Source organism: Cystoisospora suis (assembly GCF_002600585.1).
Source record: "Cystoisospora suis strain Wien I chromosome Unknown contig_2346, whole genome shotgun sequence".
Classification (NCBI taxonomy): domain Eukaryota; phylum Apicomplexa; class Conoidasida; order Eucoccidiorida; family Sarcocystidae; genus Cystoisospora; species Cystoisospora suis.
Window position 1 is genome coordinate 31,841 of NW_027155145.1, and position 13,696 is coordinate 45,536.

General features: G+C 53.0%; 4 protein-coding genes across 4 annotated transcripts in view; 3 read left to right on the forward strand and 1 right to left on the reverse strand.

Annotated features, from left to right (window-relative positions):
- Nucleotides 1-7: 7 nt before the first annotated feature.
- On the forward strand, nt 8-4,273 carry CSUI_004898 (uncharacterized protein). The gene is made up of 4 exons (XM_068065079.1): nt 8-31; nt 727-2,359; nt 3,195-3,282; nt 3,723-4,273. The coding sequence occupies exons 2-4, from the start codon at nt 921-923 to the stop codon at nt 3,807-3,809; spliced, it is 1,614 nt and encodes a 537-aa protein (XP_067922945.1). The 5' UTR covers nt 8-31; nt 727-920; the 3' UTR covers nt 3,810-4,273.
- On the forward strand, nt 63-497 carry CSUI_004899 (uncharacterized protein). The gene has a single exon (XM_068065080.1). It carries the CDS (start codon nt 311-313, stop codon nt 410-412), a length of 102 nt encoding a protein of 33 aa, XP_067922946.1. The 5' UTR covers nt 63-310; the 3' UTR covers nt 413-497.
- On the forward strand, nt 2,557-2,875 carry CSUI_004900 (uncharacterized protein; the record flags this gene model as incomplete). Its single annotated transcript, XM_068065081.1, has 1 exon — nt 2,557-2,875. A coding segment is annotated over one exon (102 nt), but the record flags the coding sequence as incomplete, so codon positions are not given.
- Nucleotides 4,274-4,392: 119 nt separating the features above from the next.
- The window catches only part of CSUI_004901 (filamin abp280 repeat-containing protein), a 20,751-nt gene continuing 11,447 nt past the window's right edge, over nt 4,393-13,696 (reverse strand). The window contains exons 10-20 of the mRNA XM_068065082.1: nt 13,384-13,619; nt 12,921-13,085; nt 11,797-12,089; nt 10,506-10,808; nt 9,599-9,864; nt 9,018-9,133; nt 8,478-8,548; nt 7,947-8,115; nt 7,508-7,645; nt 5,959-6,852; nt 4,393-5,180 (exon numbers count right to left, since the gene is read on the reverse strand). Of these exons, the coding sequence (XP_067922948.1) occupies nt 4,836-5,180; nt 5,959-6,852; nt 7,508-7,645; nt 7,947-8,115; nt 8,478-8,548; nt 9,018-9,133; nt 9,599-9,864; nt 10,506-10,808; nt 11,797-12,089; nt 12,921-13,085; nt 13,384-13,619 (2,996 nt within the window). The 3' untranslated portion in view covers nt 4,393-4,835. The remainder of the gene's footprint in view (nt 5,181-5,958; nt 6,853-7,507; nt 7,646-7,946; nt 8,116-8,477; nt 8,549-9,017; nt 9,134-9,598; nt 9,865-10,505; nt 10,809-11,796; nt 12,090-12,920; nt 13,086-13,383; nt 13,620-13,696) is intronic.

Here is a 13,696-nt window from a genome sequence, read left to right on the forward strand (position 1 = left end):
AGCTACACGGAGCCCCGACAGCTTGATGACGGTATGACCAAACCGTATTCTCCATTGCCACTACGCGAGGTGTGCTGTTCTCCTACATCCATCACTCAGCTCTATGTGGTTTGAGCTGTGTGGCACACTGAGCAGTACTGTTAGTTGCAAGTTGAAGAAGCGGGATCTACTGGTGCCCCGCCGGAGAGTACTCTGAGTGTTGCTAGTGAATGTTTATCTCTTGTGCTGCCTGGCTTAACGCGCCTGGGGAGCGATAGGCTTGTTTTGACGCGTAAAAGGCGTAGTATCGTCACATGTGAAGCAACACTGCATGACACCCTGTCAGCGCATCGATAACGACAGGACGAGTGAGACAGTGTACTCAGTGCAGCAACTATCACGCGCAACGATGCTGCTGCCCGAGAATTCTTGAAGTTTCCTGGTTGCCCGGTGCGACATCGCAAAGGCTCCTGTTCGTGATCTAGATCCACTTAGCGCTCGAGAGTAGTGATTCTGCGTATAGACAGACGACGACAAGCCATCTCTGTCTTTTCCTGAAGAGGTTCAGGTGGCGGAGAGTGGACTGAATATATTGCCATCGGTCCTCTAGCGTTCATAGTCTGCAGTTATCGCACGGGTGAAGCATGCAGGCGCGTGTGAGTTCTTCGTCCTTGAATAGATGTGGTCTCCTTAGCACAATCTTGACACGCTAGTAACTCCTGTGCGTTTTCTTTTTCCATCCGTTAGGCGTTACATACGCTCTGCTGGTGGACATTCTTCTTCCCGGTCCATTCCCTTTACACCTTCTCCGATTGAACGCTGCCAAGGCACAAGACAAGAAGGAAAACTTTTCCATTCTCTTTCGCTTTCTTGAGCAAAAGCACGGCATTGTTGTTGATTTCGATGCTGCGACACTGACCGAAGGTCATAAGAAGAATGCTATGCACCTTGCTCTTCTGTCAGTTTTGCATACATCTATAACTTCAAGGAAGAAACAGATTTCTATGCCAGGGAGCAGGGTACCCCCGCCATCCCCGAAACACGAGTGCGAGACTGTATCTACCATTGTACCATCTTCTTACTGCTCTTCATTGACGCGTTCAAGGGTTCCTCCAGACGCACCGGGGAGTTCGATCAGATGTGAACTGCCATCAAATAGTTTAGCCTCAGCATCTCTGGTCGCTCACCGGAAAGAAGAAGAAAGTGGGAGCTGTGAGGGCCTAGCGACAGCAGCAGCCGAAGAGAGGAGAACAGGGGAGGGGACGGTTGAATTTTTGCCTACAAGAGAGCGAACTCCCAGTCATGGCGGTTCTTCTCTTGGAAGGAGCGACGGCGAGGTGGAGGCATCGCATAGACAAGAAGCAAGTCAAGAAGGGGATTGCTACAATCTCCCCTTCTCTTCGACAAAGACAGCAGAAAAAGATTCCAGAGGTGAACAAGACGCCAGTCCGTGTGTATCTCGGTGTGGGGTGCCCGTCGAGCATGATGAACATGACCACGGTCCCCCAAGTTCCTTAGGCAGAGCCCAGCCAGCAACACTCATTTCCAAAAAGCCGGCCGCTTTGCATTGCTATGCGCGAGACATCGCACAATTTGCTTCGCAGAGTTCGCGTGCAACCCGACGTTCCCAGGGAGACGAGGACTTCCGGTTCCAAAAGGATAGGCCCGGCCAAGAGCCGCGACGGGGCAGCCCGCAGAACAACAATCGGTCTGCTGGTTGTTCCTCTTCATCGTCGCCCAGCGTTCGTCTCACCGCGGAGACGAAGAGTGGGAAACACTGCGATATATCTCAAGAAGGCCGCGGAGACTCAACTCCGTCTGAGGACTCTGCAGAGGTTACCGTTTCTTCTGCTGACGCTGAGGCCTCCCAGCAAATGCAGAGACCTCCGAAAGAGGCTGCGCCTTACTGTACCCGCGCCACTGTACAAGCAAGAGACGAGAAGTGTGAGGACAGCACAGCTCACCGTAGCAGGAAACAGGCGCCATGTGACAGCCGTACTGAAGAGGGGAAACCTGGCAACGGAATCGTGCCAGACCATCAGGGATCGTATTTGGCCTGCGAAAGTGAGGGAAAAACCACTCCCGCGGTAGGGGATGATAGAGATGTCTCAGGTGGCATGAAGAAACAAAGGCCTGAGTGTTCTCACCCGACACCAGGGAGAATCCGAGGTGGGAGCACCACAGGCTTGTCGGAGGTGCAGAAGAGTGAATGCTCCTCCGAAAGAGACGAAGAAGACGAAAACGACAGGCAGCGTTTATTAGCTGAGCTCCGAGAAGAAGAGGCACTAGAGGATCCGGATGGCTTACAGGCCAAAAAAAGGCTAGCCATTGCCGAGTGCCGTGAAGCAATTCTGGAAATGCAACGGCAGATTCAACAGAGGTATGGCTTGTCTCGCAAGCCCGGCTCACAGTAGTTCGCTAGCAGACATTGACTCTGGGCGAGAACGTTCGTGCATAGAGGGCATTCTTGTGGTACCTTTCCGGAGATGTCTCAGTCGGTTTCAATGAAAGCTGACTGGGTCTCCACTCTCTTTGGGGAAGATCGCTTTTGTGTTAGCTCTTCCTTTGTCCGGATAAGCACGTCCTCGCTGCTTGAATTTTCCGTGTACGCCGACCATACACTCTTAGAACAGTGTAGCAGCTCTGACCCCAGTGAGGGCAGTGTTCTCGTAGGCCTTTGACCTAGGCCTCATCATTTGAGTGTGGAAGCACACAGGTAGTCGTAATTCGTGAAAGCTCACGTGATAGTAACGGGACACCAGAGGCACTGAGATGAAGGTTCTTCTGTTGGGCTGCTGAAGAAAGGACGGCCAGGATAAACTGCCCTCCAAGCAGTTTCAAGGAAACGCACCGGTTCGTGCCCCGCAAGAGAACAGAGTGCGTCACTGAGGCTACAGCATTCGTGGCACAACGCGGCGACGATTCTTTGTAGAGCACTGTCTTAGGCTCTGCGCATTCCCACTTGATTAGTCGTTCTGGCGTCACGTCCATCGGCGGAGTCCAAGGAAACGCATTTGTCGGGAAGGCTGCAGTGCATGAGATACCGACCCCAATATGGCGGTGCCTCAGCGACATTCGTCGGAAACGGAAATGTTAGGAGACGCGGCAAGAACCTTCTTCGCTTACACAAGTTTTTCATTCCCTTGTTCAAGGCTGGCGCGGAAGGTAGCTCGACGTCAAGCTCGCCTGCTGTCTAGTGAGTGCTGTCTTAACAGACTGGAGAGATACGACGCGTTCCTGGGTCACACTACGCAAATACTAGGAGAACGTAATTTCTACTTCGACAAGCTGTCTTGCATTCAGGTAACGTTGCTGTCCTTCAGACAAGGAACGCACGATCGCTGCTCCTTGATCAGGCTTCAGTGTACGTTTTTTGAACTTCCCGGTGTCGTGCGGTGTGAGACAGGTTGTTCCCTTCCTAATGAACTCGAAGTAGTATCAAGCTTGGCACACTGTTCGTCAATCAGGGGAGGGCCGTGTCACTCACATCCTCCGTCAGGAACGGTGCTTTACCTTAGAGTAACTTTGAATTCACGACCTGGGGCGCGAAGGACGACACTTGATCCTAGCGAGCAAGAGTTCGGTGTCCTTGAACACTGAGAAGCACTGGATTCGGGTGCTGTCGGCTCTGAAATAGAGTAAGACGGTCCTATGGTGCAAGGAGTTTTTAACCAGACTTACAGTTTCCTTCTGATCTTCTACCAACGTTTTCTCTTTGGGATCCTGTCTGTGGATGTACGCAGCGCGTGATTCTAGAAGGATCGTACGCCAAGACATCGGTAGGGCAAGCGGTGCTTTCCATCATCACATCAAAACCAGCAGGCTTTTGATTTGGTTTTGCTTGCTCGATTTGAGGACGACCGGCTAGGGGGCTATTTGTAGTGGTTTCCCACGGAGATTTTGTCAAAGAACATGCAGTGGTTTTCTTCGGATGTTGTTCAGACCTCATTCGACGGCGCTTAGTGACGTCGACCAGTTATAGCCATGTGTATGTATTCACTTATGAGCCGGAACGATTCAAGCGGACGCCGCGTGTCATCCTGTAGAGGGTGTTTTTTTGGGTGCATTGATCGAAGTACCAAGGGAAAGGGAGATGCACCCCAAGGTAAATCCAGCTGCGCCGTTGCTGTTGGACGGTTCGTGGTTTGAGCTCTGTGAAGGCGATTGCATCCGATGTAGAGTGCAACGCTGGTATTGATAGAAACAGGGAGTTTACAAGCCCGTCTGCATATCCTGGGTCCATCGGTCAACTAAACTGCAGTGCATTAGCAAGTGCATGAAGTCAGTTACGCAGGTATGCCTTGCCGCTGTAAAGTACGATTCGCTCTGTTCGACAAACGCGGCAGCTTCTAGATCCCCGCGCGCCGTTAGGCCTAGGCCTATGAGAGCGTTGCAATTCAAAAGGATTCGTTTTTGCATCCATGATTCCGATAGAAAAGTCACTAAAGAAACTGCTTCACATCACTTCTTGGGACATGCCGCGCGCGAAGGCACGACGGTAGCCAAACGAGGTTGCGCAGGCGCGCGACAAGAGATACCTGAAGACGCCATGTACCTGGTCCCCGAACAATGCGCGCGACGGCCAGGCGTAGCCGACGAGCAACCACACTGTCTCCGCCCATACCAGGGTTGCCGACTCACGCAACACGACATAGCGCGTGTACGGTGGCCCATCCTAACGTCTCAGAAAATTCAAGTTTCTTCTCCACTAGAAGCATACTCTTCTCTGACTGGTGCCGCTCGCGGCCGACAACAAACATTCGGAGCAGGTGCCACCCGACGCATCCGGACGTCGTCACACCTCTGGAGACTGTGGCTCACTCCAGTGGCGCTACGCCCGCCCGGCCATGTAACTGTCATTTCGCAAGCGGGTTTTTCGGTGCGACTTTCCCGTCCGCTTGCTTCGCTCCCAGGGTGGGCGGCGGGGCAGGCACCGACGACCCCAGCACGCCCGTACTGGAAGACTCTTCAGGAAGTGAAGCCTCTCTAAGAGGACGACGAGTAAGGAGTAGAATCCTGTTGACGTCATTGATGCCAAATATTTCCATGAGCACAACTGCTTTCTTCTTAATTTCCGCCTCAGTTGCCTCAAGAGAAGCTGGGTGCTCCTCCGAACCAGCTTCCTCAAGTAGGGCACGCGCCGTGCACTCACACACCACGTTCACCACCGCCTCCACGAAGTTAGAAAAGTGTAACCGCCCCTGAGAAACGGAAAAAGCGGAACAGAGACCGTCGCATCACTTCATCGTAATCGAAGGGAGCGAGCGCTGAACGACAGGCATCTCAATCACTAATCAATCTTATACATCGGCACGGTACGTACAAAACTGGTACGTATCTACAGCACGCCGCTCGCACGCGCGGATCACTGAGTCACCGTGGTGAACATTATGAGTGGATCGGCTATTCAACGGACAGACCATTCACGAGTTCGACAACCGAATATATCGCGCGCACTAGAGCACCTCCTTCAGTACTACTCGACACCGAGGGAACACCAAACTGAGAAGGCAAGGGATCATTGAAGCTTCCGCAATAAGGCCTCCTTGCACTTCTCGTCATCAGACAGACTTTCGAATTGAACAGACTGTCGGAAAGAACCTGTCAAATCCACTACTTCGACAGCTCCAAGCGAGCCATGTCCCGTAAAACCTCAGCACAACTGACATGTTCACCAGAATGCTGCTCCTGTGCAGGAAGCACCTTGCTCAAGCTGGTGATCAGAGCACAGGGTGTCTGGGACTTGTAACGACGGCGAAGCACTGCGGTGCCGCGAACCAGCCGCTCCTGGACTAACTCCGACACACCAGCGTACACCGGAGAGGGAGAGCAGGGGGGGTCAACGCGGCACCCAACAAGACAAATCCCTTGGCTGGCGATAGCAACACAGAGAAAGTTTCAGTGAAGTCAGCTCGCTCTTGCAAAGACAACAGAACCACAATGCGTCAGTACCCCCTGAAAAGCGCGAAAGAACCTTACCTTGGTAGCGTGACTCGCTGGCTTCCCTTTCTTCCTTCTTCCGGTGGGTCCGATGGTCTCTCCAGGAATCCCAGGAAGCGACAACAGTCTTCGAAATCCAGTTTCCTCTCCGTCTTCGTCGCCAGAATCCTCTTCTTCGTCGTCCTCATCCTCGTCGTCCGGATGGCCGCCTTCTTGCCTGGGTACGTGTGTCTGCACTGCCTCTCCAGCAGCCTTTCCGATCGCTACTTTCGCAATTTGAATCACCATGTCTACATCGATGAATCCCGGGACTACTCCAAACTCCCTCCACATTTGCACGAAGACTCCAACAGATACCCAAGCCGTGCGCGATGCATGCTCTGCACCGTCGCCCTCCAACGAGCTTTGCGTCTCCAGAAGCAGTCCCCCTTTTGTTGCTCCAAACTGAGACGTCGTGAGCCGCCTCAGTCCCGTCACCCCCGGTGCGCTACTACCTGGTGGGCCTCCGGCCGGGCCGCCTTCTTGCTTGGTTGCTGCCGCATCCTTCCGTGCAGCAGCACGAGCTGTGGGAAAGAGAGGGTCGTCCCTGGACCGGCCCAGGCTTGGTTTCATCGCCAGTTCACTATAGAATACGAAGAGATGTTCCATTGGCTCTAGGCGCAACATGCTGAAGACATCGTACGGTAACTTTTCTCGGGAGTAAGCCAACACGTTCCAGAGACGGTGCGTTGACGCCGGCTGTTGCTTCAAAATCAGCTCACCAGCCACGAGACTCTTGTTAGACACTCTGAAGTCGTCAGTGTGATACAACATCTGGTAAAGCGGCAAGAAGCGCTCACGGCAGAAGTAGTGAAAGGCCGTCATGCGAGACGGATGGTCGCGCCGCAAGGCCGCCCTCGGGTCTTGCCCTTTCTCCAGACATTCTCGGCATATCTGAGATGCACGGAGCATACACATCCCACAAGCACGTGCGAAGTAAGAATTTCACGTTGGACTCTCCAGTCGGCTTTCTCCGTAATGTGACGAGTACACGTGAAACAAGAGATTCTCGAATCTGAGTTCGATAGATGCCACACCGACACAAGGACATGTAAGAAGGCTGTGTCAACCAATCAACAAACAATCGAAGACACCGGGCTTCTGGTGTCATGGCGGTTGCTGTGTCATTCACTATTACCCGGACTCGACGTCAGCTCGGTAGTTCACAGGTCTACGCCGACTAAGTGAGACACGGATAACTGCGATTCGCCTTCTCTAATGAAAGCAGCTCCTTCCTTGAGAGCGTCAACGCGCCATGATCGCTTTCGACGGGAATGTGACACCCGAAAGGAGGGTTTCGCGAACTCGCAGACCATCAAGCATATGCTACTGTCAGGCATTTGAAGACCACTATGTGCTTTGAGATAGAGTTAAGGTCGAGCAACCTCACTCGAGAGAGCTAATTGCTGACGGAGCTTACTCTGCCGCGTCTCATTCTCAGGAGCCAGGTCCTGTCGGATCTGGCTACTTGGAAGGCATGGCAATCACATAGAAAAACAAGATCCGAAGTGTTGTGCTCGTGGTTGGTGTTACGGTCTCGAAGACTTACTGCGTGCAGAAGGTCAAGATATGCGAGTTCTCGGAGGCACGGCAGCCACAAGAAAAGGGGAATGACACGCAGAAATCCGTCGACCCTGATCCTTCCGGTGTCAGGTTCAATGCTGAACTTCTCGAAGAGGTTCTGGAGCTACAGCAGGGAAAACAATACGCTCTGAGAACGAACAGTAGTAATGGATTCCCTACAGAGACGTATCCGCCAGACGGGGGGGTGACCTTGGATCCACCCGGTTGCTCGGCTCGGAATTAGTCGCGGGTGTCTGAAAAAAGGCTGCATTCCGAGTACAGGAACGGCTTTACGGTCGTGCCGACAATGAGGCAACTCAATCAATACCAGAAGTGTTAGAGCTTATCTAGGTCCTCACATACAGAGTGCTGCTGATGTCGCTACGTACGGGCGCGTCCCTTTGACACTCGAAAACGTCGCGTACCTCGGCTGGATCGGCAAGTAGATGCTCCTCGACTCTGGCGTCATTGCAGAAGCGGAGAAAGACTGTTTGGGGTAAGCCGACGGGAAGGCCCTCAACTTGCAAGTCTGTAGCAGTGGCCATTGTTACCTTGGCATAGTGCAAAAAGACTTCCTCAATGCAGTGCTTGAGCCTGAGAAAAAAAAGCATACGCGGTTGGTGAGTGCTTGTCGACAGGCAGCCACTGCCCCCCAAGACGGAATAGCCTTTTCTGCACTCTCGACTCACGCGATCCTTGCTTTCCTAGCCAGATACGCGAACGCGTCAGAACCAACTAGACATCGCACGAAAAAGAGTGTGGCTCGTCCTCTGGGCTTGAATGAGAAGGAAAGAATAGTTGCAGTCAAACACCCGACACAGCTGCGTAAAAATATCTCGCACGGAGCCGACCTTTCTACATCAGCGAGTGCCGGGCAGTGTGTGCGCTCCGGTCGGAGGTTTCACTTCAGACAAACACACTAATGCTCTTCCGCGCTGCCCCCCCGTGCGACCCACCTGGGGCAGCACTTCAGTAGGCGCTTGATCGTCGTATGAATGTCGTACACATTGCACGACCGCCACGATTTCTGCAGGCAACACGTGCACACGAAGGTCGAGACTCAGCACTAGCCCGTTTTTCTTTCGAGCAAAAGAGCGCAATGCTGTCCCCTGATTTCATCAGTCGTGTACAATACAGAAACAAACAAACGCTTAGATCTGTTCTATCAACGAGTGAGGAGCCCTAAAGTGAGCACGCTTTTCGTACCATAACACGGATTTCACAACTGCTTGAGAAACCTACGGCACAGCACGGCAGCGCGCGATTATCAGCGTCGTGAAGACGACACCCACCAGCAGAGAATTTAACGGCTTCGGTGTATAGATTGTCTTGCGCAGCCATGCGCTCAAGAGAAAAAGGAAGGAGACAAACCAAGTGCTCAGGTAAGGTCATCAGCGCCGATCTGTAAACCGGTGAAGGGAGAACCGCGCTGCAGTGTGCACAGATAGGCACTGCCGACCTCTGCAAAGTGCCTAAGCTGTGTCATTCGGTCTCACCTTGACAGCAGCCACGACTTCAGAGCCTTGAGGGAGGTGCTGCCCGGTTGCGCGCGCCACGATCAACGGACCGAAGATACCCTGACGTAGAGAAAGTGCATCTTCTGTCTGGACGCCTGAAACAATACACAAGCAACGCGTTCCCCTGTCTGCTGTGAGGCGATGTGCAGAGGGGGAAAGGCGGATCTGTAGTTGTGAGCCAGAGAAAAGGAATTTACTGTCATGAAGTCTCACGAATGCCTGCCGCGACTCTCAGGGAGGGATGAACGATGTAGCAGCTACAAGTGGTGTGGTCAAGCAGACGGCATCGGCCTGATCATAACTGAAGTACAGCAAGACATCCGTTCCTGCCAAAGAACGAGAACCAAGACGGTTACGGGTGCGCAACTGCACGCTCCTACAGTACGTCGCACTCATTTTCTCGTGCGTCTCACCCGGCGTGAACGGGCTACGAGCATGCATGCATCAGAGCCACCGGAAAGCAAACAAAACCTGGGGAGAGGATTCCGCTCGCCTCCGAGCCAACAGGATTGGCCAATCTGCAGAGGTCTATTGGATCATTTGGCTGCCACCCCCATTACCTGCTTGTCTTTTGGTCGTGGAAAGTTCTTGTATCTCGACCATGTTGAGAGGTTTGACGTTCTTCATCGCCTCTTCGTGCTTCGTGCGTTCTTCCTCGAGCGCTTTCTCTTTCTCAGCAATCTTCTGCTCAATCTCGTAGATTTTCACTTCTTTGGCCCGGGTTATATGCGCCAGCCGCTGAAGCTCAATCTCTTCCACCACACAGTCGTTGATTTGATCTAGTACTCCGGCCAAGTGGTAGCGGTGCAGCCGCCGAAGTTCATCTCTAACAGAACGAATTACATGCAAAAGCTATAGGGAGGATCACCCCTTCGCAGCAAGTATGCGTAAGTCTACACGTGCAGGCTGTTCCCAGCAAAGACATCTTTTCTGTTTCACAGGCCGTGTCGAGGAAAAGGATCGTTATCGTGAATACTCAAAACCCGTGTGGGACTGTACTTGCTTTGCAAGGTGTTACTAGGCAACTGCAAGAAAACGCGCTCGAGAAGTCCGGACAGACACCAACGGAGAAGCTACCTTTGTTCGAGAGTTCTCATGTAGAAGCGATTGCATGTATGTACAAGGCTAAATGGCAATACTTGTACATGGCTCTCATCACAAAAACGAGGCAGGGGCCCACGCTTGTTAAGGTACTCGACCAAGACCGCATCGCGGGCAAGTCCGCAGATCGGCGTATCCCAGAACTTCATGTGCACTTTGCTAAGCTAAAACCAAGGAACCTCAGCTGAAACACTGGCCTCCGAGTGCCTCTCTCCCCCCCCCCCCNNGGATTCCTGTTCCATGCCGAACAGTCACCTACTACTCCCAGGCTCCCTGCAGCACCAGTCTGTTGAAACAACAGAGGAGGCAGGACAAGAAGCACTAGGGAAAATCCTCGTCACAACCCCCATGTTGTCCTACACCCACCCGATTTTCCGGTAGGTCTGAAGCAGGTTCTCCAAGTTGACAAACTGCTTGTTTTCCACGCCCCTGACAAGACGGACAATCTCATGAGTCATTTGCTTGAACATGTGAATGTATTGCGCTTGCAACATATGAGCCAGCGGGATGAGGTTCTCGTGTTCCAGACGCTGGAGGTTGTGATGCTCTGCCATCAGACGAAGGTGAGCGGCTTGAGTTTGCTGAAGACGCTCCACCATAGAGAACGTGAACCTCGAGACAATTGACTCCCGATCGGAGAAGTTCTTTGTCAGTTTTAGCAGAAGTTCCCTGTTTCCAACACACAGGAGAAAGAACACTCCCACTGTTTTTCACAAACCATCCTCGCCATTCACGGCTGAGCCTAAGCCGCCGCCTGGAGAGAAGCAGGCACTCCGAGCGCTTACTGAAAAACGCAAGCTAATAAACACGTTTCCTCAACAATCAAAGTAGCTGTGTGCTGGAATGTTTGCCGGTGACCCTGACGAGAATCGTATCTGGCACTAGCGTCAGCAGCCCTACACGAGGCCTGCCACAGAGAGCAATCGTGCATATTGCTGTGTGTGGCAGACCTCAGTTCGCTGTCTGTCGCATGGCTTGCTAGGGTTTGGCGGGCAAGAGTACGTGTGTACGTGCCTCACGCGAGGCAGAAGCAAGGGCAACGTGAGCACTGCGGCCCGTAGAGACTGTTGCAAAAGGGGGCCATAGTGGCAGTAGGGCTGAGCCCAACTCGAAATAACCCGCTAAATCGTGCACGATTCCTCGGTCTACCCGAGGCCTGCCCACCTGGGCGTATGTGCTGGGGGTCTGAGGTGATACTGCACCTGACTGCGTAGTTATGTTTGCGCGACCAGCCGTCTGAACTGCGAGTGTCGAGATTCTGCGGTAGCTCCCGTTGGCGTCATGATGCAGCAACCGCTCGGAATGTAGACCTTGGGTACCTTCCGACTCACGGAAGAGAGGTTTCAGACAGTTGAGCGCACCTAAGAGGGGACTACTTTTGTACTGCTCTCCATAATATACTTGGTGAAGGCAGGCAGGGGGTCGTACCTTCCATGAGCCCACAGCGCAGTGTACTACCACTTTAGCTTACACATCCGCTGGGGGAGACTGTCTTCCTGAAGCGGACTGCGGTCGCTGTCCTGACACGGCATCTCTCCACTTCTTTATGTGATACACATTCTCGCTCCCTCTGCAGTCCCGATTGAACATGGACATTCCGGCTACAGTAAGGCAAACTAAGAGAAAGAGCAGAAAAGGATAAAGATACAAACCGTACCTCAGTAATTGTACATCTTCCCACTGTCTGCGAATCTGGTTGAGGTCCTTCTTGCGCTTTGCTTCGAGTTCCTTCGTCGTCATCGGGCCAAGAAGATCCTCGGCGGCGGCTGTGTCTGCCTCCTCCCGCCGCATAGCGTCCTCGTGTTCCAACCGCTCTCGCACGAGTCGCTCAATTACACCCATTATCTGCTGCTTCAGCTCCTTCTGATCCACCATGTCATCAACCTTCCACAGAAGTTCCGCTGCCTGTGCATGCGCGCCTTCATGCAAAAGACGTTCAAACTCTCCGATCTGCCAAGACGAGACACTCCGACAGCGGCGCCGAGTCAGCCAGGTTTCTCCTCCCTCCTCTATCACCCAGTGTTAGAAGCCTTTGAGGTCCGCATCTATTGAAACTACCAGCCCTTGCCCAGGTCCAGCAATGGGAAAAAAAGAACTACAGGCACGTCACCGGTTTAAAAAAGTTCTCCACTAAAAATTGCATAAACGCTTCCGTACTTCCAATGCAGTCCCCTAGAAGATTGTGGGTGACAGCAGGACTGGATTCGAGGCCGGTCAAGCTGAAATTCCTCAAGGTCCCTTTATGCACCCCCCCCCTTACACAACAGCACGGTGGTTCTCCTAGCCTGTCCACGCAAGATACCGCGGCAGGCACCCCCGTCTGGGTACCCTGCGAATGCCCACGCGTAGACAACGAGGAAGTCTAGAAATCGGAGAGTGCCGAGGTTGCTGGGTTGTAAGCTGTTGGTGCCGCCTTTCATAGCTGCCAATATGCAACGTTGTATATCTGAGACTCTGCGGAAGCGTAGTTACTTTCCTACTTGGAGCTGTGAGTGCAAACTGAGTTCCTCGGCACGGACCATGGCGACCGCACAATAAAAACTAGTTACCCAGCCCGCACGGACGGGCAGACGGGACACACGGATCATGCATGCCCTCCAGAAGACCTTCAGGTGTAATTCTGAAGCTGATTTTAGGATTCTAGCTGGTGGGTGAAAGGGGAGATACAATGCCCTGCTGCAACTGATGTTGCTGGCTTCTTGCAAGTCGCTTGATTAAGACATCATGGGAGAAAACACGGTACACACATAAGAAGGCGGTCAACTGACGGGCGTCACGAACCTGGACACCCAGCACGGAAACGCGATCTATCTCCGCGTACTCGCGGTGCACCTCGACGAAGTTGCAGATCCGAGGCTTCAGTGGCGTTCCAAAGAGAGGCTTTTCGTATAGTAGCACTTCGATCACGGCCTCGGTATAAAGGGGCAGGTCCAACCCCCTCAAGTCCTAGGAAGCAAGTGAAAGAAATCATCACGGTGTGCGACCATGCAAGACAACCAGTTATATGGACAGCGCCCGAACTCAGCAGGAAGTGGCGGACTCTTCGGAAGGCTCAGGATGTGTGCGAAGAGCCATCTCTTTACCGGAGAAAGGGGCTAGTGAGACCTTCCCGACGCTTTGTCCGGAGAAGCTCGAGCTGTTGCTTGGCCTATGTGTATCGATGCAGAAAGGGAGTAGACTGAAGATACAGAAGTTCCAGGACAAGAAACGCCTGCACCCGTGAGCTCGATCTGTAGCAACTCACTTCAAATCCAATAGCTTCTTCAGGCAAACTGGCGTTGGGTTGGGCCCTTGTTTCTAGGGCAAATGAGTCCAGCCGCGCCAAGATATCCAACCCCGTCTCCTGTAGAAGCGACTTAGGAATGTGGACAAGGTAGTCCACCCGGTAGGTGCCGTGGCCCTCATCAATGACATTCAAGATCTGCGCACCTTGAAACCCTTTAACAGTGATGCAGTGACCACCGGTCGCTACCCGATTTCCTGTCAGGACAGCAATCAGACTCAACGCTCGCTCTCTTCTCCTTGGATTGAAGATACATCCCTCGCAGCCGTTCAAG